This window comes from Diorhabda carinulata, chromosome Y (genome assembly GCF_026250575.1).
Source record: "Diorhabda carinulata isolate Delta chromosome Y, icDioCari1.1, whole genome shotgun sequence".
In the NCBI taxonomy this organism is placed as follows: domain Eukaryota; kingdom Metazoa; phylum Arthropoda; class Insecta; order Coleoptera; family Chrysomelidae; genus Diorhabda; species Diorhabda carinulata.
In genome coordinates, this window is record NC_079473.1 from 5,874,426 (window position 1) to 5,899,322 (window position 24,897).

The 24,897-nt window shown below is 32.5% G+C and overlaps 1 protein-coding gene across 1 annotated transcript; it reads right to left on the reverse strand.

Annotated features, from left to right (window-relative positions):
• Window positions 1–641: 641 nt before the first annotated feature.
• LOC130902885 (uncharacterized) lies at window positions 642–3,682 on the reverse strand. The gene is made up of 3 exons (XM_057815165.1): window positions 2,682–3,682; window positions 2,126–2,579; window positions 642–1,091 (listed from the first exon to the last, which is right to left on the reverse strand). The coding sequence occupies exons 1-3, from the start codon at window positions 3,680–3,682 to the stop codon at window positions 642–644; spliced, it is 1,905 nt and encodes a 634-aa protein (XP_057671148.1).
• Window positions 3,683–24,897: the final 21,215 nt, after the last annotated feature.

Below are 24,897 nucleotides of genomic sequence, written 5' to 3' on the forward strand. Positions count from 1 at the left end.
CAAGCCTTTACTTAGGAAGGAAAGTACGGTAATATTATAAATAATTTGCGCTTATGGTCAGATGCATAACCGAACGAACATCGGACATTCAGCATTTAGTATTATTCGTTGTTCAGTAGATAGTGTGATTTATTGTGTTCGGTGTTATTTTTTAGTCTGTGCCATAGTTTATTCTACAGATAGCGCTGTTTTTTAACATTAGGGACAAAATCGTTTTAATAATGTCCGCAAAAAAAGTTGGAAAGCAAGGTCTTGGTTGGATATCTTGATTGAAAATGTTTTAAAGTGGACTGTATACAATGTGAGAAGCACAATAAAACGATTTGTTTCGATTTTCACTTTATTGTACAAATGCTTTATGTGCCTGAACAAAAAACGCTGTTGGCCTCGTGGCTCCTTGATGATTGATGTCTGTCTTCTTCTGCGCAAGCCCGGTTACTCTAGGTAGGCGCATGTGCCAAGTTCAGTAGCGCACTCAACATAATTTAAATATATACATTAAATGGTTAAACATACCGGCCTCCTTGAAAGGCTCGACTTTCAAACGACAAATAATATAAAAAATTATGAAATTTATATGTGTTTTCAAACAACTTAAAAGTAAAATGTCAAAATAAATGTCAATCACTAAGAAACACTTTTTAAACGTCTATGGGTAGGACGCAAATTTCTGACACCGCCCTCCTCAGGATTCCATTCTTCGCACGGAGGGTAACTACTCTAGTGATGCCATCGCTGCCTGGATGCAGCTTAACAATGCGAGCTAAAGCCCAATACAATGGCGGCGAATTCTTATCCTTCAATAAGGCGAGAGCTCCTATATTGAGAAGTTCTTTACTTGCAGTTTTCCACTTTACACGTTGCTGCAAAGTTGAGACGTATTCGGAAGACCAACGTCGCCAATAATGATGATACATTTGCTGCAGTGCATGATACGTTGATAGCCTGTTAACTGGTATTTGCTGAACGTTTGATTGAGGTATGGCCTTCAACACGTCGCCAATTAAAAAGTGACTGGGAGTTAAAGGACAAAGGTCGTTGGGATCATCGGTTAATGGGATGAGAGGTCTAGAATTAAGAGTGGCCTCCACCTGAATGCATAGGGTGGTAAAATCTTCCAAAGACAAGCAGTTTAGACCTATCACTCTTTTTAGATGATATTTGGCCGATTTCACAGCCGATTCCCACAAACCACCCATATGCGGGCTGTTCGCAGGGTTAAAATGCCACCGAATTCTTGTGTGTCACAAAATGTAGAAAATGAATTGTCTTGTTCTAATGTTTTTAGGAACGATCGCAAATCATTGTTTGCTCCAACGAAACATCCCCCATTGTCAGAATATATATCAGCCTTGGTAGTCATGCAAATAAAAATACACAAATATGCCTTTATAAATTTTCTATTTCTGTGCTTAACTTCCTTGACCGAAAATGGCCCCGCGTAATCGATGCCACTGCTTAAAAACGGTCTAGCTTGTGCGAAGCGTACGCTAGGTAAGTTTCCCATTTTTTCATTGTAAGAGCGAGGCTTTACTCGAAAGCAAGTTATACATTGATGTAAAATCTTTTTGACAATTCGTTTACCCCGCAATGGCCAAAAGTTGTTTCTGAAAGAGGCCAAAGTTGCTTGAGCACCAGCGTGTAATAATAATGTATGCTCTCTTTCGATTAGAAGGCGCGTGACGTGACCATTATGAGGTATGACGTAAGGGAATTTTTTGTCAAATGAAAAGTTTGAATTGACAATTCTCCCCCCTACCCGCAATAAATGATCGCTATCTAAAAATGGGTTTAAAGTTAACAATTTTGAATGAGCGTTTAGCGGTTTATTTTTAATTAAACATTTTATTTCTTCCGCAAAATGCACTGATTGCGTTGCCCTTATAATACTTTGTTTTGCCAGTTTTAATTCGTGCACTGTGAGTTTTGTACCGTATATTCTATCATGTTTTGCACGTAATGTGTTACCTTTAAATCGTAAAATCCACGCTATGACTCTGTTTAATTTGTCGAAATTAGAATATCTCTCGAATATCGTACTATCAGCTATAATTACATTTTGTGTTAACGCGGAATTTTTTACCTCTGGTAATTCATTGAGTGGTAAAAAATTATTATTCGTGACCGGTTGATTAGGATTGCTTAGAAAGAATGGCCCGTTCCACCACATGTCGCATTCGAGCAGCTGACTGGGTAGTGATCCTCTCGAGATGATGTCAGCCGCGTTATGTTCGGATTTTACATGTTGCCAATTTTCGATTTTGGATTTTCCTTGTATGTCCGCTACGCGGTTTGCTACAAATGTTTTTAAAAGTGCGGGTTCCGTATTTAACCACGATAAAACGATGGTTGAATCATTATAATAAAAAATGTTAGATATACGACAAGTAAAAGCCTCCATGAGCTTAGCTGTCAGATTCGTTGCTAATAAAGCTGCGTTTAGCTCCAAGCGTGGCAACGTGACAACCTTTAAAGGTGCTACTCTTGATTTAGCACAAATTAAACGTACAGAGCATTGTCCGGAGTTATCTACAGTTCGTAGGTATGAACACGCACCATACGCGATAGTAGATGCATCGCTGAAAGTGTGAATTTCAATAATATTGGCTTTGGGAACTGTTATTTGTCAAGGAATTTTAATTGTAGCCAAAATAGGTAATTCCTTTTGTAAATGAATAAACTCTGAAATTATTGGTGAAGGAGCAATTTGATCCCAATCTACTTTGTGCTGCCAAAGTTTTTGCATGATAACTTTGGCTTTAACAATTACTGGACCGACCAAGCCCAATGGATCGAATAACTGAGCAATTACGGAGAGTATTTCGCGTTTTGTGAAATTGTTATTTTCAATTTGTATTGAATCTGTGCTGAAATGTAGCGTGTCTGATTGAGAGTTCCAGACAAGCCCTAAAGCTTTTGATTGGTCATCGGTTGATAGATAATGATCTGGTAGATCTGAAATGTTGTTAATATCGTTGAAAATGTTTGGTTTGTTAGTTTTCCACTTCCGAAGAGGAAAGGATCCACTTTCTAAAATGTTGGTGATGTTTTGCCTCAAAATTTGTGCATTTTCAATGGTGTCTGTACCAGTGATGAGGTCATCAACATAAAAATCGCGAGTTATTACTTGTGATGTTACTGGGTACTTTTTACTGTTTTCTAAAGCGAGTTGGTGCAAGCATCGTATAGCAATGAATGAAGCTGGAGCTGTGCCGTATGTTACGGTGTTTAATGTGTAGACTTCTAGAGGCAGGTTTGGATCCGAACGCCACATAATTCGCTGTAAATCACGTTGCTCTTCTACAATTTCCACCTGCCGGTACATCTTCTCTATGTCCGCTACCATTGCTACATTGTGTTGTCTAAAACGAATGATGATAGCAAAAAGATCTTCCTGTATTGTAGGACCCACCATTAGCGTATCATTCAACGAAATACCGTTTCCTGTTTTGGCGGATGCATCGAACACCACTCGTAGTTTAGTGGTTGCACTATCCTTCACGACACCATGATGTGGTAGGTAAAAAACTCCCTTTCCATCCACTTCCGTTGCCCACGTCGGCACCTTGGTCATGTGCCCGAGTTTTTCATATTCCCTCATGAACTCCGAATATTGTTGACGTATGACTGTATCATTGATCAGTTTACTTTCTAATTTGTGAAACCTTTTAATCGCATTCATCTTCGAATTCCCCAAATCGCCTACACCTTCGCGAACTGGCAACGTCGCACGAAATCTGCCAGTTTCGGTCCGCTGAATTGTTTTTAGGAAATGTTCTTCGCATTGTTTTTCTTCAATCGTCCGTTTGGTTTTGTTATCGTCTTGGTTTCCTCGATTTTCCAAAATTTCTCAATTGCGTTTTCAAGCGTAGTTGTGATTAAATTACATGATATGGTATTACTACTGTTATTTTGAATTGAATAATTTTGATATATGGGTCCCGATATGACCCATCCAAATAATGTTTTCTGAAGTATCGGTTTACCGTCGCCGAGCTTAAATTGCCCATCCGCTAAAACATCCCAAAAGACACCTGCGCCTAAGAGAATATCCAGTTTGGCGGATTTATCGAATTCAGGATCCGCAAGAGTAATGTGTTTCGTTTCGGTATATTTAAATGTTGACAATCGATTTTGAAGTTTGGAATATTACCCGCTATTTGGTTTATAACTAAAAATGTAGCATTTTGTTGAAAAGAATTGTTTTCTCTTGAAATTATATCAATATTTAATTGCTCTGTGATATTAGTAGTAACCTGATTAACACCGATCACTGGTAAGTTTATTTTGGTAGTACCGATATTTAATTTTCGGGCAAGGTCAGAGGTTATTAGATTTGATTGAGAACCCGAGTCTAACAATGCACGTGCTTTGATTAAATTGCCTGATTTGTCTTTGAGGAATACAGCCGCTGTGCTAAGACCCAGCTAGCAAGGGCACGTCATAATGACGTCAACATTTGGTGATCACTGGTCGAAAACACTGAGACCACCAAAAATCGACGTGATAATAACGTCAAATAATTGACGTGTATAACACGACATCTTGTCACGTCATAATGACGAGACTATCTAGTGATAACTCATCTGAAAAAATCAGATATATTTCATTTGTTTTATTTTGTGACTAATGTAATTATTTTGTGAGGCTATTTTCGATAATAAACAACCATGACACTGAAAATTCCAGCATTTTTTTATTTATTAAGTCCAAAAAAATTGAGATCTTTTTATATGGTATTTAAACAAAACCTATAATATTATCTAATATCTATAAATAATTTTTTTTAAGAAACTTCCTATAAAAATAATTGGCGGGATCTACTAAGGTAACGCGTATGCGCTTGCGCCGCTAGCCAACATGATGATGACAACCCGCCATCCACAACGAACGACCATTTTATATTAATCATAAACCGGCTTGGTTATTATGATTATATATTTTATTATGAATATATATTTTATTTAATAATAGTTAGATGATCTGCGGTGCTGCTATTAGTGTTTTTAGTTTTTCTGTTGTTCCATTGTGGTAAGTATAATAATTATTATAGTTATTTATATTTTTTGATTTGAATATATCTGGTTAAAGGTTATGGCATGTATGGTCGAAAATAATAATTCAATTTCTCAATTCTTAATTTTATTCAGTTATAATTTTCATGTTTCAAGCGAAACATTTATGATTGGGAAATAGCCAATTGGAGGTATTGATTGAATAAATTGCCTCCAAAATTTTAGCGCTCAAATAGATGAAGAAACTCAATAAACCATATGTCTTAACTTCATACATTGACTTAAATGGCTATATTTGTAGTGCTATGATTTACCTTGTTTGTCACAAATAGAAGTAGATTTTATGCATTTTTATTAACTTGGTATTTAGCAGTGGTATGAGTTTTGACCTTTATTTTGTAGTTTTATAGTAACAATTGCATTTGTGGGTGTAGAATTTTCCGAAAATGGTTTAATAGGTTTGGTTCATTCTTCCTGGTTCACCCCTTTGAAGCAGAATGTTTTGTGGCCACCATACAGAACGAGTGCTGCTTTCAATAGGGCTCTCACACTATGTGAAGAACCAAATGAACATAATTGGAAGTTGTCTGGAGTAAAAAGAATATTTTTTGAATGTGGTGCGTGATTTAGTTTTGTTTCATTAAGTTTATATTTTCAAAAGAATTTTAAAGAGTTGTGGTGTGGTTCTGGGTATTTGTTATACATATTTGTTTTTTATTTTTCAGATGATCTCAACAAGGCACAAAAAAAACTGAAGAAATGCGAATATAATTCGGACAACCTTACTTCAGATTGTGAGGGAGAGCGAACTAGGAGAAAATTCGTTAGTAGAAGGATTTTGAGTGACAGTGAAAGTGAAGGAGAAACAGTATCAAATCTGATAAGGCCTCCATCTTTCCAAAAATATATTTCTGTGAGTGGCTCTGGTAAGTACACTTTTCTTTAAATATGTTTCTATTTAAAATAGCTTTAATCGAAATAATGTCTAACTTATTTTTTTATTTACAAATAATTTTTTAAGAGGATGAAATATTTTTATAGATATTAATAGGTATGAGATCAAACTGGGCTCTACGCAGTTAGCGTAGATACTAAGCGTACAATCTGACACTGAAAATAAATAATAAAAAATTAGAATTCTTCTTTTGTTTTAGGTAAGTCAGCTTCTAGGCCGATTGTGAAACCAAATTCACAAATATCTCCATCAACTTCCACTAGACAAAGTACAGAATTGCTTTCTCAAACACCTGGGGGATCACATTCGCAATCAATTCAAACAACTTCCAATATACAGTCTGAAGAGAATACAGATAGAATTCATCCAAAAAGTAGGTTCTTTTATTTGTTTAATACTGTGAATAATTTTTTTTTATATATATATAATAGATTTAGAGAAAATTTTTCTGGAATTGAAAAAGTTGAGAGAAGAGGTCAAGGAAGTAAAGACTCTTTTAAAAAACTCTCGAAGTTCAGTAGTTGCTAGTCTACCCAATGACATACCCGTGCAGTTTCCAATAAACGATCAAAGGAGGTTTGAAAATTTGGAACAATATTTGAAATCCGAAGAAAAATTTAATGATTTGGTAAGTACTTTTTACATAGAATTTCATTAAAAGTGAATTAAGAATTAGACATCTCCCATTGATTTAAGTGTAATTGTAATCTAAATATTTATTGTACTTACTCTAAAATAGAATTTTGTGATAGTTTTATTATGGAGGTCTATTATAGTAGTTTTATTTTTTGCTTTAGGCATCCTACCTTTCCTCAATTGGAGTAAATGGCACCACAGCTCATGTTAATAGAATCATGAGACTACTCTTGACCAACAGTTTGGCCAAATTGTATAATTTTGCTGGGCAGAGAAACAATAAAGTGCCATTTTCCAACACTTTAGTGAAATCTGTCATCATTCGTAAGTACTATTCGTTGTTTTTGTGTGGTACTGCCTAAATTCGTCCTTCATAAAGCATAATAGAATAATACTATTTTTTTATTTCTGCGGCAGGGATAATTCTCATTAAATAACCACTCATTTATTTCGTTACAGGTGCCATACAAATCAAAACTCCCTTGACCTCTCAAGCAGATGTGGAAAATGCTATCAAAATATGGCTAAAACATGCCAAACAACGTGAGCAAAAAAGAAATGCTGGTGCTCTGGTTTGATTGTATTATCAACTACTTTTTATGAATTATTAGCATATATTTTTATTTTTAAAAATGTCAAAACGTAAGTTGAAAGAATTGGTTGGTTCAAGACAAAAGTGTAGAAGGGCTTTACAAGCGACCAAACAAGAATTTCAATATAAGTCAAGAACCTCTGTTAACCCTGGACGGGGTGCAGAAAATGTTGATGAAACAAATGACTGCTTTTTCTTCAATGATACTATTAGCAGCAACACTAGTAGTACTAGTACTAGTACATCATCTGTTAAAGTTGATAAATCAATCAGTTCTGATAACAATGATTCATTATGCACAGAAACTTCTATTGCTAATGATTTGGCTGAATGGGCTATAAAACATAAAATTTCACTTTCTGCTTTGACACACCTACTTCATTTGCTTCATCCTTACCACCCTGAACTTCCTTTAGACAGTCGTACCTTGTTATCAACCCCAAAATTTACACCAATTGTTGATATAGAATCTGGTCAGTTCTGTTATTTTGGATTGAGGAGTGCTCTTTCTAAGCTTATTTCAAATGATACTTGTGTAGACAAAATTCAAATTAGTTTTAATGTTGATGGCATTCCACTCTTCAAAAGTTCAAAAATGCAGTTTTGGCCTATTTTGGGATTAATAAAAAATATTTCTGGTAGTAGACCTTTTGCAATTTCCATCTTTTGTGGAAAAAATAAACCACATCCTTTAAATACATTTCTTCATCCATTCATAGTAGAATTGAAAGATTTATTGCAAAATGGTTTTGTTATTTGTAACAAACACTTCACATTAGAGGTACATAGTTTTGTGTGCGATGCACCTGCAAGGGCCTATCTAAAAGGCACTAAATTCCACTCAGGATATTCCTCTTGTGATAGATGCACAATTCACTGAGAATATTATAAACACAAGGTAGTTTTCAATGGTTTAAATGGTCAGAAACGCACGAATGAATCTTTTCGCTTACAATTGGATGATGAGCATCATATCTCGCAGACTAGTTTTCATGAATTACCAATTGATCTAATTAGTAGTTTTCCGATTAACTACATGCACAACATTTGCTTAGGAGTAGTTAGAAAGCTACTGAATACTTGGATTGCAGGATCCTTGAAGGTTAGATTACAACATCAGAGAGTTAAAATGATTTCAGAACGATTGCTCAACCTTAAAAATATGATACCAGTAGAATTCAATCGAAAACCCCGTTCGCTTAATGAACTAAATTATTGGAAAGCTACTGAATATAGAATGTTTTTAGTGTACTTAGGTCCTTCGGTTCTTAAAGATATTGTGGATTTAGCTATATATGAAAACTTTCTTGCTCTTCATTTTTCTGTTTCAATATTGTTATCACAGAGCCATATTGAAAAATTTAAAATCCCTTTTGTGAGAAATATCATAAATGTATTTATCAAACATTCAAAATCTTTGTATGGTTTGGAGTTCATGGTTTATAATGTACACTTAATGTCACATCTTTGTGATGATGTAGATTTATTAGGCAAATTGGACAATTTTTCGACTTTTCCGTTTGAAAATTATTTGGGAGAGATAAAATCATGAATAAAATCTCCAACCAATCCCCTACAACAAGTTCATCGACGACTTGTTGAAAAGGATTTTTTAATTTCACAGCCAGTATCTAATATTACGTATAAATTGGAAAGTAAACATACATTGGGACCACTTATTTTTGACGAAAATTTGAAATGGAATCAACAGTTTCATAAATTAAGATTACCAGGCATAACATTATCAGCATTTAATCATTCTAAGGCGGATAGTTATGTTTTAATTGGGAATAAAATAGTTGAAATTCATAATATAGTAAAATCTGCTGACAGTCAAATATATCTTATTGGCAAAGAGTTTCTTGGCTATTCAGACTTATATACATATCCATATCCTTCCAGCAATTTAAATATTTTCATAGTTGAAAATCTCACAGATCTCAAAATATGGCCTGTTGGGAAAATAACTGCCAAATGTATTGTTCTTGAATTAAGGGGTTCTCTAATGGCAATGCCTATTATTCATAGCCAATTTTAGGTTCTTTTTTCCAATTTTTCATGCAAATAGAGCAGTCATTTGTTTCACAGGACGTTTTGACATTTTAAAATATTACTTTCATAATAAATAAACCATATACTATTCAGTATTTCTAATTTGAACAGATATTACAATACATTGTTAATTTGTGTTATGAAAACTGGAATTTTAAGTTTCTTTTGCAGTTATATCATGTTTTTCATGCTATTGATAAATAAATTTTATCAAAATAATATTTTGGTTTATTTTTATAGGTGTGCTCCCTTTCCTATGTACATGTAAAGTCTTTTTCTTTATTAAAACAAATTGAAGCCTATTAAACATTTTTTAAACTGGGACAAATTGACGTAGTAGTAGACGCCATAATCACGTCATACAACAATTAAAAATCACGTCTTATGTGACGTGTAAATCATGTGATATAAATGACGTCGTTGGTCCGAGACATTAGGAGGTCATTTTCACGTTATATTCACGTCATTGAACTGGTCATTACTAGTCATCTCATGACCAGATTCCGACGTCATTTTCACGTGACCTTGCTACCTGGGGAAGAACATTTTGTTTTTTATTATTTAGATGATGTGTGATTGATGAGAGTTGGATAGTATCTTGAGGTGCGTCTGTGTTTTGTTTATTTTCAATTGCCAAATGTGTGTTTGTGGCTAATGAAGGATTGCTGTGATTTTGTGTTTGAATGTAGTCTCGATGAATTAGTGTGTTATGTTTCTTTTGACAAACCTTGCAGGTTCCACGAGTGCAAGAATCTGACCTATGATCACCTCTGAGACAATTAAAGCATAATTTTAGTTTAATTAACTCGTTTTGTCGCGTTGAATTTGGTAACTTAAGGAATTTTTTACATGAATAAATGTAATGATCTTGATCTTTGCAATAAGCGCATTGCGCCTGCGTGACGGCACATGTGATTGTTTGACCTTCACCTCGTGAGGGATATTTAGAATTAATTTTGTTTGTTTGTATACTGTTATTTACATTTTTGTGCGTGTGATTATAATAGTTAGATTTTAACATGGTTTGCTGATTATCAGTTTTTTCTTTGCTTTCTAAATATTCACAACGATTTACTAAAAAGTCGAGAAATTCTGACAATGGTGGAGGTTCTCTTTTATTTTGTAAATGTAAATGTTCATGCCAACGTTCCCTAGTACGTGCGTCTAGTTTAATTTTTAATAGTTGAATTAATAGGCGATCCCACGAATCAGTTGGTTCACCTAGAGCTTTGAGTGAAGTAATTAGTTGTTTGAATGTGTCAGTTAAATTTCTTAAAAAATGAGCTGATTCCTTAGTAATTACTGGCATGTTAAATAATTCTTCTACATGTTTGTCTATAATAATTTTTTTGTTTTCAAATCGTTCTCGCAATATACGTAAAGCTACTAAATAATTCTCATCTGTCAACTCAAGTTGCTGAATTAATTTTTCTGCCTCACCCTTAAGTCGGCCCTGTAAATAATACAACTTTTCTATAGCAGAATAACTGCTGATTCTGGTCAACTAATGCCTGAAATCTTTGAATGAAAAATACCCATTTTTTTTGATCGCCATCAAAGATAGGTAAGTCAATTGGTGGCAGTGTAATTTTTGAATTTACAGTAACACTATTGTTGAACAAATTATTTTGTCTAGCTACATTATGACTAGCTGTTATTCTGGCTTGTATGTTGCTGTCAAACTCTACAATTTTATTTTTAGCGCCGGCTTGTGCTTTGAAGAAGCTGTTTTCGAATGTTTCACGATATTCTGAATTATTTGTACACTTTTCTAGCGATTCTATTCGTGACTGAACTTGTTCGAAATGGTTGAAAATACTCGATACGTGGTCTAGACGTGATTCTAATTCTAATAAATCGGATTCGTTGGCTCATTTAATGAAATTTATAAACCTATTCAGCTTTTCGATAACTACATCGCGTTGCTCTTTTAACTCTAGCAAAATATCGGTTTTGTCCGATTTCGATTGATCTACTTTTGACACATTTACTTCATTTTCTCCTGCTAACATTGTGATGTTTTGTGAGAACCGACTAAATGAAATGAACTAGTTTGCAGTAAAATACTTATAGAGATTCAGAATGAAATAATATCGATTTTAATGATTTGAAATCCCTATGCATGCAGATGATAAAATGGAACAAACTTACGGTTTGGAAGAATAAATGATTTGCACTACACTTTTCAGCCTGTGATTGTCTGATTGTTGTAAGTACTGTCTTGAATTGTTGAATCAGCGTGAACTGTTGCCGCTGCTTTTACACTAAATTCGCTCGAAGAGACCAAAATGGTTGGATATCTTGATTGAAAATGTTTTAAAGTGGACTGTATACAATGTGAGAAGCACAATAAAACGATTTGTTTCGATTATCACTTTATTGTACAAATGCTTTGTGTGCCTGAACAAAAAACGCTGTTGGCCTCGTGGCTCCTTGATGATTGATGTCTGTCTTCTTCTGCGCAAGCCCGGTTACTCTAGGTAGGCGCATGTGCCAAGTTCAGTAGCGCACTCAACATAATTTAAATATATACATTAAATGGTTAAACAGGTCTTATTATACGCGATAAATCATAATAAAAATATTATTAATTTCATGAAAAAAGAGGCAGATGAAGGAGTTACTATTCCTTTAAAAAATTACAGGTATGTAGCGAGATTTAATTAGAGAAGTAGGTTGAAGAAATGCAGAATTTACACATTTTTATATAGGAACCTACTTATTGAGTGTCATATTTTAAATTAGAATATTAACATTTTGTGATATTTCAGGGAAAGAGTACTAGCTGCTACTGGGGTGTCAAGGTCTACTTTCCAGAAGATATCAAAAGAAGTTCAATAAGTTGATTGGAGAGGGCCAAGCACATCTTTTCAATCGCCGAAAAAAATACGTAACACTAAAAAAAGAAAGCTGGATCGTATCTCGCCAGAGGCCGTAATATATGTTTTACTGATGAAACTTACATACACAGCAGCCATGTTAAAGACAGAGGCTGGTACGATGAGACTCTAAAAGGAATGAAGAAGCCAATTTCTAAAGGCCAACGGCTGATTATAATACATGCTGGTGGAGAAAAAGGATTCGTAAAAAACTGATAATTTATATTTAAATCAGGTAAGTTTGAATACTTGTATTTTTTAAAATAGAATTAGTGATGGCTAAAATATCGATATTTCGGCATATCGTATACCGAAAATTATGAATATTAATGTCAATATCTAAATTCAGATTCCAGTGTCGACCAGACTTAGCCAGAATAGAAAAAATATTTTTTTGTACAATTGCATTTAAATTGCGATTAACCATAGCATTTACCACCTACTTATCATATACCAATAGAATTATAAAATACTTACTATATACTATATACTTGTTTGTTTTTGCAGGTACATAAATTGGTGATTACCATAAAGACATGAATAATCAAAATTTCATGACATGGGTTCAAAAGCAATTGTTGCCGAATCTGCCTGAAAGGTCCGTCCTCGATATAGACAACGCAGCATACCATAATGTACCAATAAAAAACATATTACGACGGCTTCTAAAAAAGAAGAAATGTTAAACTGGCTAACAAAAAATGGATTACCAGCAGACCCCAAACTAACAAAACCGGAACTATACCGCATTTTTCAAGAAAATGAATTTCGTTTCCCCATAAAGTACAAACTAGACGAACTGTTACAACAACATGGGCACCGTGTACTACGTTTACCTCCTTATCATCCAGAACTAAACCCGATCGAAAAAATCTGGGCGTTAGTAAAAAATTGGGTAGTTGCGCACAATACAACGGCACTCGCTAGGCAAAAATTTGAGGAGGTATCGGTAATAAGAGTGGTATAATATTTGCCAACATGTTAAAAAATATGAGAATGACCTTATACAAAAAGAGGACACCTTAGACCACACTCTAGATCACTTAATATTTACAGTAAACACGGGTTCATCGGAAGAAAGTGAAGACAAAAACAGCGAGGATACTGATAGCTTATTAGAGGATTAACTAGGATGTTCTGATAGCGAATAATGTTTTTTTTTTTTTTTAATTAACGATATACATAAAATATTACACTCAACACGTGCAAACACTGCGTTTATTATAAATATACCATGCACACCAAACCTCTATGCAATAAACAGTTGCTATTTCTATAAGATAGTAATAACTAAGTAATATCCTACTGTAATATATGTTTAAATCTTTAAAATATATTTTTTTGTAAATAAGAAATAAGAACCTACGCCACTGGTATATCAGTCTGAGGCGACAGAGAGGGAATATTTTAAAGTGAGGCAGACGATAACTAGTTGATGACGCCTGTGGCATTTTCTTAGTTGATTCGTACTTTACATGTTGATTGGTTGATTGTACAATGAATCGACACTGAGGACATACAGACAGCTGCCGAAAATTTGTTGAATGAACATATCACAAAACTAGAAGTCCTTAAAAGATACTATGAAGATAAGAAGAATATTCACATTGAGAAATCCAAGACATGTACTACTATTACCACACTGCCTGACGCCTGTTTCGACGTTCTCCGTTAGTCTCTATGTGTTTTGTACAAACCAAAAAAATATTACCGAGTATAATTTCATTTAAGATCGTCAGTTGATTGAATTAGTAAACTCACTAAAGGCATTGAACAAAATATGTAATTTGATTACATATCTATCATTACTCAGATTGAATTAGAACAACTTCCAAATTCAGTGGTAAGTTCAATAATTACTCATCTTGTACTGATTACTGTGGACAATTTAAATTTTGCTATCACTTAAATAAATACTAACAAATCATGTGTTTTTATATAAAACATCGTAGTTATGAAAAAGCTACTTTCGAGTAGATAAACTCAAATATTTGAGATCCCTAAAATCCTTTTCGTAGAAAATATGTATTGTTTTAATTTTTGTTTCCGCTCAACTCCTTCATTATCTCGAAGTCGAGCAACATTAATAACTAATTGAACCATACGATAGGATCGAGAAATATAAAAAGCTTTTCTTTGGTGATGGGATGGTTGAAAAATGTTTTTAAAGAATTTAAATTTTAAAAATCTGTCCCCACTTTCATGAATAAATTCAAGGCATTTTTTTAGTAAATTAGTTTTTCCTTGTCCTTGCAAAATGAAGTAACCCTTGCTTCGGATAATTCATCAGTATTCATGTTTATTTCCTGTTTTTATTTTTTATTGGAACCTCAATATCAGTGACATTATTAGAACATTTTTCTTATTGGTTATAAGAGAGTCCTCACTCTTGGAAGCACTAAAAGTTTCAGATGAGTATAATAATTCAATTTAGGAAAATATAGATGGAGCGGATCTTTCAGACTGATGTAAAATACAGAATATGCAATAAATATGCATATTGATGAGTATGATCTACAGAATCTAAATGCTTTTAAGAGGTTGACAATATCTAATATTAATGAATGAATCATCTCTTCCCAAATAGTAATTACAAAGCAAGATCGATATGTCCATCAATTTTTGAATTTCCCGCCTGCCAACTGAAACGGCAACACTGCACATGTCAATATGCAGTGTTGTTTTATTACTATATCTATATACCAAAAAATTGCTAACAATAATTTATTCAAACTGCTTAAGTTATTTAAACAACTTTTTTTATAAACATTGAATATATTGATTAAAACTGAATTAACTTTATTTATTTTTATAAAAAAATTCATGTACGTCTTATATGAAAGAATAGTCTACATACCTTCAATGTCAAACACATATGTAAACATTTTTCTTCATAACAATTAAAAAACACAATTAAGATTTTTACTTCATGAAAAGGTTTGTGATAACCTTTTCAGAATGTAAATGAATGATTCTGTTAATGTAAAACGGTCGATTAAACTTAGATTCTGGTCCACATTTCTTAGAAGCACATTTTAAGCATTCTCCAAAGCAACCATGACATCTTAAATTCAAGCAGTCACAAAAAACCATTTCTAATTTATTTTCATAAGATGATGACGGCATTGCCGCGTCAAACGGGATTGATGTTCTTCGTGGAAGAATATCGTTATTTTTCTGCAATTTGTACACTAGTGTCTCTGGATGGCGATAGACTTGCCGAACCATATCGAAATGGTTTTTTTTATTTATTTTAATCAGTGTCTTACACTAATTCGATGTCGGTAAAATTGCGGTATCAAGTCGCCATGATCTTTCTCTATTTTTATCAGTTTGAGGATAATTTTGACTGGATGCTGTAGGTCTGACGGATTTAAATCGGATTAATCTTTTTCTTGAAAGCATCTTGTGAGATTTTTCAGTTTGTGGTTTAGTTGTAAGTGGATATAGAATTAGAGGACTAAAGTTTTCATGTAGTGCTCTGACTCCACTGGATATTAGCGGTATTGAGGAATTATACCGAGACATCTTATGTATCTTTATTCGTTTGCGATAAAATGGCTGCCTTTGTTTGAGTGTTTAGATATTTTTCGAGTGACATATTAGTTCTTATTTTTTTTTCATTCCATAGGGGAGTATCAGTGGAGTAACGCAAACTTATTTGTTGATAAATCGATAACTTTTTACAATATAAAATTGTAGATTTCGTACGAATGTAGAGCAAAGACAAAAGTAGCTAGATGCATTGAAAATACAGGAAAAAGATTTACCAGAAGAAGTTTATATTTGTGGATCTCATTTCAAAGCAGACAATTTTCAATGGAAGAAAATCCTGAAAAAATATTTTTTGAAAAAGAATGTGTAATTGATAAAAGAATTAGCTTATTTACAAAGAATATTGCTTTCCGTCAAAAAGTTATGTTAAATTTGGGGATATTAAACCGGGTACTTCTTAGCAGTGTTTAGACTTAACATCTGAAAGGTATTTATTGTCTGTTGGAAAAATGTTGTTAATGCATACTTATTGCTGATTTTGTAGTTTACATCAGTCTGAAAAATCCGCTTCATCCAAATTTTTAGAAATTTAATTATTTCACTCACCTGAAACTTTAAGTGCTTCTAAAAGTATTGATAAATTTGCCACTCAGAAAGCCAGAAAGATTATTTTATAATTAGGTAATTATAATGATTAGGTACCTAGTCTCTAAACTGTAGAACAACTGATTGATATACTTTTCGTTGAGTATTGAGTTGGTACATTTTTATGCAAAGGTGATAATATTGTTTGTTTTTAATTTGATAAAGTATTTTGTTGGTATTATATAAGCTGGCCAAAAAAATAAAGTTTTCAAATTTTATTTGCATTTTTACTCGTGAATCACTTCTTCACAACGATGTGACGTAGGAATACGATAAAAATATGTAACTATCTAATCTATTTTTTCCATAAAACTGAAAAACGACAAAACTACAGATTAACTATCAAGTTAAAGGTATTTGACCTTGAACAGAAAAAGAATATACAATTTTTGAGTATCCTATTCTGTAGAGTTTTGTAAGTAACTAATTTAACCATATGACTGGAATAGGGAAATATAAAAAGCTTTTCTAAAAATTAAAACTAAGACTAATACGTCACTTGAACAATATCTAAACACTCAAAAATATTTCACTCCAACAAATCTATTCAAAATGCTTTCTCAGTTTTTAGTGAACAAAGGCAGCCATTTTATCGCAAACGAATACAGATACATAGCGATGTTGCCTAGCTTATATATTTTCATAAACTTTTTCATCAAAATTATTTTCTTGGTCTTGAAAATATTTTTATTTAGGAAAATAACGATAAACCTCCAAGGAAAAAATCATGTCTAGTTAAGATGTATCAGTATAATTCCGCAATACCGTCAATATCCAGTGTTAGTCAGAGCACTGAATGAAAACGTTAGCCCTCCAAAAAAGAAGAAAGTAAGATTTGATCTCGAAAATATATCTATATTCACTTACAACAAAACCACAAACTGAAAAATCTTACAAGACGCTTTTAAGAAAAAGATTAATCTTATGAAAATAAATTAGAAATAGATTTTTGTGACTACTTGAATTTAAGATGCCATGGTTGCTTTGGAGAATGATTAAAATATGCTTGTAAGAAATGTGGACCAGAATGTAAGTTTAACCGATCGTTTTACATTCACAGAATCATTTATTTACATTCTGAAAAGGTTATCACAAACTCTTTGGTGAAGTAAAAATCTTAATTGTGTTTTCTAATTGTTTTGAAGAAAAATGTTTATATATGTGTTTGAAATTGAAGGGATTTAGATTATTCTTTCATATAAGATATTAATGAATCTTTTTATAAAAATTTCAAATCTTGTTGAGCTCCCATACTATTTATACGTTTACCTCCGTGCCCTTGCTGTTCTTCACGCGAGTTTTTTTTACATATAGTTATTCAGATTTAATCAATATATTTAATATTAATAAAAAAAAGTTGTTTAAATAACTTAAGCAGTTTGAATAAATTATTGTTAGCAATTTTTTGGTGTATAGATATAGTAATCAAACAACACCGCATATTGATATGTGCAGTGTTGCTATTTCAGTTGGCAGGCGGGAAATTCAAAAAGTGGACTTATCGATCTGGCTTTGTAAATACTATTTGGGAAGAGGTGATTCATTCATTAGTATTAGATATTGCCAACCTCTTAAAAGCATTTAGATTGTGTAAATCATACTCATCGACATGCATATTTATTGCATATTTTGTACTTTACAACGATGTCTGAAAGAGCCGCTTCATCTAAATTTTCCTAAATTGAATTATTACACTCATTTGAAACTTTAAGTGCTTCTAAGAATAAACTAACTCTTGTAACCAACAAGAAGAATGTTCTAACGTTGTCACTGGTATTGAAGTTCCAATAAAAAAGAAACAGGAAACAAACATGAATACTGATGAATTACCCGAAGCAAGGGGCCTTGGGTACTTCATTTTGCAAGGACTTTGTGGTAGCGAAAAACTAATTTAATAAAAAAATGCGTCGAATTTATTCATGAAAGTGGGGACAGATTTTTCAAATTTAAATTCATCAAAAACATTTTTTAACCATCCCATTACCCATCACGCTAAAAATAGAACAGAAAAGCCTTTTACATTAGCCCTCAGAATGTTGTTATTGAGTAGAGAGTGAGTTTACTAATTCAATCAACTGACGATCTTAAATCAAATTATACTCGGTAATATTTTTTTGATTTGTACAAAACACATAGAGACTAACGGAGAACATAGAAACAGGCGCCAGGCAGTGTAATAGTGAGTGTTGTAATAGTAGTACATGTCTTGGATTTCTCAATGTGAGTATTCTTCTTACCTTCATAGTATCTTTTAAGCACTTTTACTTTTGTAATATGTTCATTCAACAAATTTTCGGCAGCTGTGTGTATGTTCTCAGTGTCGATTCATTGTACAATCAACCAAACAACATGTATATCATAAGTTTTTACATATATTTATTGTAATTAAATATTTACCTCTATTATTCAATTCACTTTCCCCATTTTGTTTTCTATTAGCATCTTCATTAGCCATTCAAAGTATTATCTGATGTGGAGTTGTCAGTATTGGTATTGCCATTCGTTTTCTTAATGCTTCTTTTACATTTGTCAATTTGTCACTGTGCAATCCAATCAAACGTTCATTCCATAATTGCATACATTCAGGTTTGAGTTTAATATTGTAGGTATCTTCAGTTCCATTTTCAATTTCTTCATACCTATACAATTCGAAATTATGTATGATTGTAACATTCAAGTTCAGTTCAAATGATAAGCATTCTCACCTCTTACTCGAACTTATTCTTAAAGTCACACTCAGTAATGAAAACATCAATTTCTGGTGAGCAAAATAGACAAGCTACAATTGCATCATATCGCCTATTCGTATTGATAGCTAAAAATAGAACAGCTCATTCTGTAGGGTAGAATCTGAAGTTTCATTCACTGAAAAGGAATTTTTAAAACAAACTTTTTACATCAACTTGATGAAAGTACTGAAGTTTCTTGCTAAGCTAATCTATTAGCCTTTGTTAGGTTTCGAACCCAATTAAAGCATAAAAGAAGAACTGCTTTTTTGCAAGTCTTTATAGTCAAAACCAACAGCGGAAAAAATTTTTAAATATCTCGATGATTTAATTACAGATAACAAAATAAAACGGACAACTGATGGTGCTCGTGCTATGAACTGAGGGTTGTAACTTTCATTAAGTCACGGCCCAAGCAATCCCGACTTTTTGCTACTCTGTGTGATGAAATGGGAAGTGAGCACAAAGCATTCCTGCTTCATTGTGAAGTACAATGTTTATCAAGAGTTAAAGTACTGTCAAGATTGTTCAAGCTTCTTGAGGAATTATCATGTATTTCATTTTTATTCCAGAGCCGATATCCATTCGAGTATCCTATCACCTGAAGTTTTTTCTTTTTATTGTCAAATTTTGAGGTTTTTTTCTAAATGTTTGGCATAAGCATCTGAGCCAAATACACTTGGATTATTTAGTGTCCTTGGTTTACCCTCAATCACTTTTCCATTAAGTTATGGAAAGTTTGCTGGAGTATAATCAAGAATAGTACCTCATTTTTTCATATTTACTTAATGAACTTTTGTATCAAATTTAATTTCAACCATTTTTATGTATTCTATTATCCAGTCTGACACTCAACTTTTGTGTTCCAGTGAAAATATTATAACATTCTGAAGAAAGCATTCATCAAAATGTATGTTTCTAATAACTTTTATGCTTATGTCACGTTTTGCAGATTTCATCATGCTTTGATCTTCTAGTTTTTTAAATGTGTACTCATCGCCTCTCATTGTGGTTATTATTATCGCTTATGAATACAGATATATTGATTATCATTTCTCTTATAGGTATAGCTGAAAAATTTTTGAGTGAACTTACCTTTTAATTGTTCTGTATGTCCTTCATACAGCTTAGACAATTTTTCAAATATTTCCGTGTCACTTAATTACCAGTACAGCTCATAATATATGTTGACAAATGTATGTTTTATAATTCATAATCATAAATACTACTTGGTACCTATGCGGTTTATAACCAAGTCCATAATTCTATATGCTTTTAAAGTTATTCCACTTATTTTACAGTTTCCAGAAAAGTTTTTTGTTCTAATGAATTTTCGTTTTTAGATTCGAAATCCTAATTATTTATTTATACAGTGAAAAGTCTCGGACCCATAACTTGTTGTTTTTGGTATTATTAGAATAAAAATATCCTTTTTATTGTTATAACTTAATATAATGACAGATACGCAATAACCTAAACTGTCTAATCACACAAGAAGTCAACTTCACAACGTACTAGTATGTTGCCGTTTTCCGTTTCGATACAAAAAATATTGTAGGCAACGTTGTAAAATATTATTTTGGCTATAATACGTTGCCTAACGTATTATTGCCTAAAGAATATTCTTTATACAATGCTAATACTATTAATACTCATATAGGTAAGACTCCTATATGGACAGTTGGTATTACATATATGTCTACATATTTTCATTTTATTTGTTTCAGATAGTTAAATCATCGTAACTATAGCGGTTTTGTTTCGTGATGTACAAGGCGAAAAATCGTTTTTTTCTTTTTTTTATTTCCGATACGTAAAGATATCATCAATTGATGATTTCGATTAGTTAACGAGATAAACATTTGAAAGTGTTTGAATTTCAAAAGTCAACAATTGTCAGAAATATTTTTTTAGGTGAATGAAAGTAAGACGGTTAATAAGTGTTATTTGTATATTAAAATTATAGCAGTTTTAAAATGCCGTCATCTTTGAGTAAAGAAGTCAATTTGTATTACAAAAATTTGGTAGTGACAAAGTTCAATAACTGGTTGAAGTTGGTTAAGGAGAAGAAAAAACAAACTTATCAAGACCAAAACTCAACTGTATCGTTCCAAGCTCCAAGGGAGGAAAAAGATGCTAACGGTAAGAAGATTATCGTGACTCCTGCAGATAAGTTCGATTCACCACCACCAATGAACTATAGCGACGCCAATTCCAAGGAAGTTCTAAACAGAAAAGATGTGAAAGAGGAGGAACATATGAACTTTTCGAACGAGAGCTTCTACGAGAAAATGAGATCACTTCAAGAATTTAGAAACGTCGGTCTCTACGTGTATTGCGACTCTTGCGACAAGTATAGATACCTACCCGACGTGAAAGATCCCCTGGATCTATCTGACAAATGGTATTGTTGGATGAATCCAGATGGGAGGTATAATAGATGCGAAATCAAAGAAGAATCGATAGACGATAAAGAAAAGGAGCTGATGATATTTAATAAATATAACGCGGGTAGCATCGTCTGGGCGAAAATCGAAGGTTATCCATGGTGGCCGGCTATGGTGGAAGATGATCCTGATATCGAAAATTATTTTTGCTTGAAAGATTCCTTAGAACCGGTAAGTCTAATATTTCTCTTGGTCACTTTCATTAGGTTAGTGTAGTACCATTTTTTTAGTTCATGAAACGTACAGGATGATTTTATTTAATATCGAAATTATTAAGTAAACCTTATATACAGGGTGATTTTTTTACTTATTCCAATATTTCATTTGGAGTGAAAATCGAAATAAATTTCAAGTTACCTTAAATAGAGTGCGATTTTTTTTATCAATTGAGAGTAGAGAGTGGGAAATTTGTAAACTCATATACAGGTTTTATTATTTTTTATATTAAGTTTTTAAATTCTGATGGTCATATACAGGGTGGTTAATCGATTATTTTTTCGTAATATATTTCGATAAAATTCTTGAAATGACACAAGGTATTCAATCTATGGAATTAGTCACACTGTGTATTGACGGTTAACGATTATTTTCAGACGCACTACCACGTGACATTTTTCGATTCCGACGCGGTGACTAGATCATAGGTAAAGGCCGAAAATTTGAAACCGTTCTTGAAAAATATCGACGATAACCTTGTGCTGAACGATAAATTCAATAAACTCAAATTCAGGATGGACGTAGCCGTCAAACAGGCTAAAGAAGCCGTCGAAATGGAGCTGCTCGACAGACTGAAAATGTACAGCTTCATATATAGATATGCGAAATCTTCCAGAAAGACGAAGCGACAGAGATACGCGAGTGAGGATGGAGGCGGTAAACAGAAGAAACGTGCGAAGTTGGGTGATGAGACGGAATCTTCGGCGGGAGACTACGAAGAAGAAGAAGAAGAGGAGCAAGAAGTAGAGGAGGATGAAGAAGAGAAGGTGGACGAAATATGAGGAGAATACCAGAAATATACTTTTGAGTGATGGTGTCGTGATTTCAAGGAAAAATGCTCGTTCTAATTTTTGATAAATATTTGTTAATTTTCTCAATAAAGTTTGTTGAAAAATCATTTTTTTTTAATTAATTTTATGCAAATCATTTTTTATGCCTAATTTCAACAGTTTCATGCCTTTTCCTTAAATTTCTGAAAAAAATTCAATTATATTTTTATTAAAACGTCATAAATATGAGTAACTCCATGATTAACGCGTTATCCGCCGAACCAATCATTTTTATGCTCCTTTCCGTCAATTTGATGCCCAATTCCATTTGGCACAAAAACCTAACCTAACCACCATAGGGGAGCCCAAGACGATAGTGACAAAAATTTCAAGCTGCTTATACAATAAAGGAGTAAACAGTATAAAAAAGAACAACATTGAAATTGTATTAAAACATACATATAGAACAAACGAAGTAAAGCTAAATCCTAAAATATACGCAGAACTTCTTTGAAATAATCAAATTTAGTTGTCTAGAGGTTGAGTAAATACATCAAGATTATTATCTTTGGAATTTACATAATCTATATATAACTTAGTAAATACAGGGTGTTTCTATATTCGACCGACAATGCTTTACCACAGAGAGATCTCAATGAATGATTCATTTTGATATAGAAATACGAACCATTACGGGGCTTAGTTGTTGAGACTGAAGCAAATTTCTTTTAAATTGCCTGAATATTTCTAGTTGAAAAACTAATAACCTTTTATGGAACTAAAACGATCTTTTTTTTCTTTTTTATAATTTCAAAACTTTCCCATTTTCTGAACAATTTTCGTGTTCATTGGCAAACAGAAACATCATCTAAATAGTTTTAGTTTGAAAATAACAAGGTACAAGACATCAATCACTAAACAATATAAGTTAAATTCACTTTATTTACAATCCAAATTACAAATATAATGATATGAATATTCACTATCTCGGGAAATTTAAATTCCGGGATCTGATCAAAGTTTATTTCGAACTCTATTTTCCATAGATCATCCAATTGTTTTATTCTAATTTCACAAAATCTGGTTGTAATTGTGAAGAATCAGCGTTCATGTCCAATTTGATGGAGAAGCAATTGAACTAATTGAACTATTCATATCATTTTATAATTTCAGTAACTGTGTGTCCTCAAAAGTATATTATTCCTCTTCTAAGCCTATCCAAAACTTTATATCTCCATTTTTTGATTCTGCTTGATTGCGATTGGTTTTTTCTATCAGATCACCAGATGCAACATTTTCCTACAGACAAATTTAGAAATTACTATATTTAAAATTGGTATTTTCATCCTCAAATCTACTTGATGAAGGACTGGCTTTTCCACTACATTCGCTTCAGTATTGTTATTTGATTCTGAATTTGGACTTAAATCAACAAATTTTCTCACTTTTTCTATACACTTCCTGACTCTTGCATCTTCATTAATATCAAGTTATTTATTGAGTTATGCATTTCTATGATGTATAAATCTTAAAAAATTTTCAAAAGCGTTTGTAAATGAAAACCTGACAAATTTTCTTCAAATTCAATGGCATCAACAATTCTATAACTATATTTCAAAATCCATGTTGGTCGCTTTGGATGTTTTCACCAGACCGACCTGAAAACTTTTAAAATTTCTATACAAAATCTGTTACACTGGAATTTTCTAGAAAACCAAAATAACTTCACATTTTTCAATAATTATTTTTGTCCTCACATCAAAATTAGGAGTTGGTTACTTATTCATTGGAAAGTTTAATCAAGACAGATAAAGTGTGTTAAGTAAATGGATTACAAAAAAATCTGAGTGAAGATCAATTATAGAAACGAACACTATTATACCAACTCGAAAACAATCTTTCTATATAGAGAAAATTCTAATTTCAAATTAACTTCTGTTAATAATGTGACTTTTCATTATAAGAAACTTTTTAATCAAGAAAAATGGCAAGTAACAAAAGCAGTTCTATACGAATCCCATTATATTATTATCGAAAAAATTTGAGAGCATTCAATTGCTATTTTTCAAAGACCATAAACTAGAAAATAATTATAATAATAATAATTTCAAATTGTTCACAGTATCCAGTACAAGATGAGTAATTATTGAACTTACCACTGAATTTGAAAGTTGTTCTATTTCAGTCAAAGTAATGATAGTCTTTCCTTTAAGAAATACTCTTTTGATAATTTGCAGTTATTACAAATACCAAAAACAGTTGATATTTTATAAATCACCTCTTCCTGTAGTTTTTTGTATCTTTCGACCAAACGGATCAAATTACATATTTTGTTCAATACCATTAGTGAGTTACTAATTCAATCAAATAACCATCTTATATCAAATTATACGCAGTAATATTTTGTTTGTTTGTTTGTTTTGTACAAATCACATAGAAACTAGAGGTGAACATCGAAACCGGCGTCAG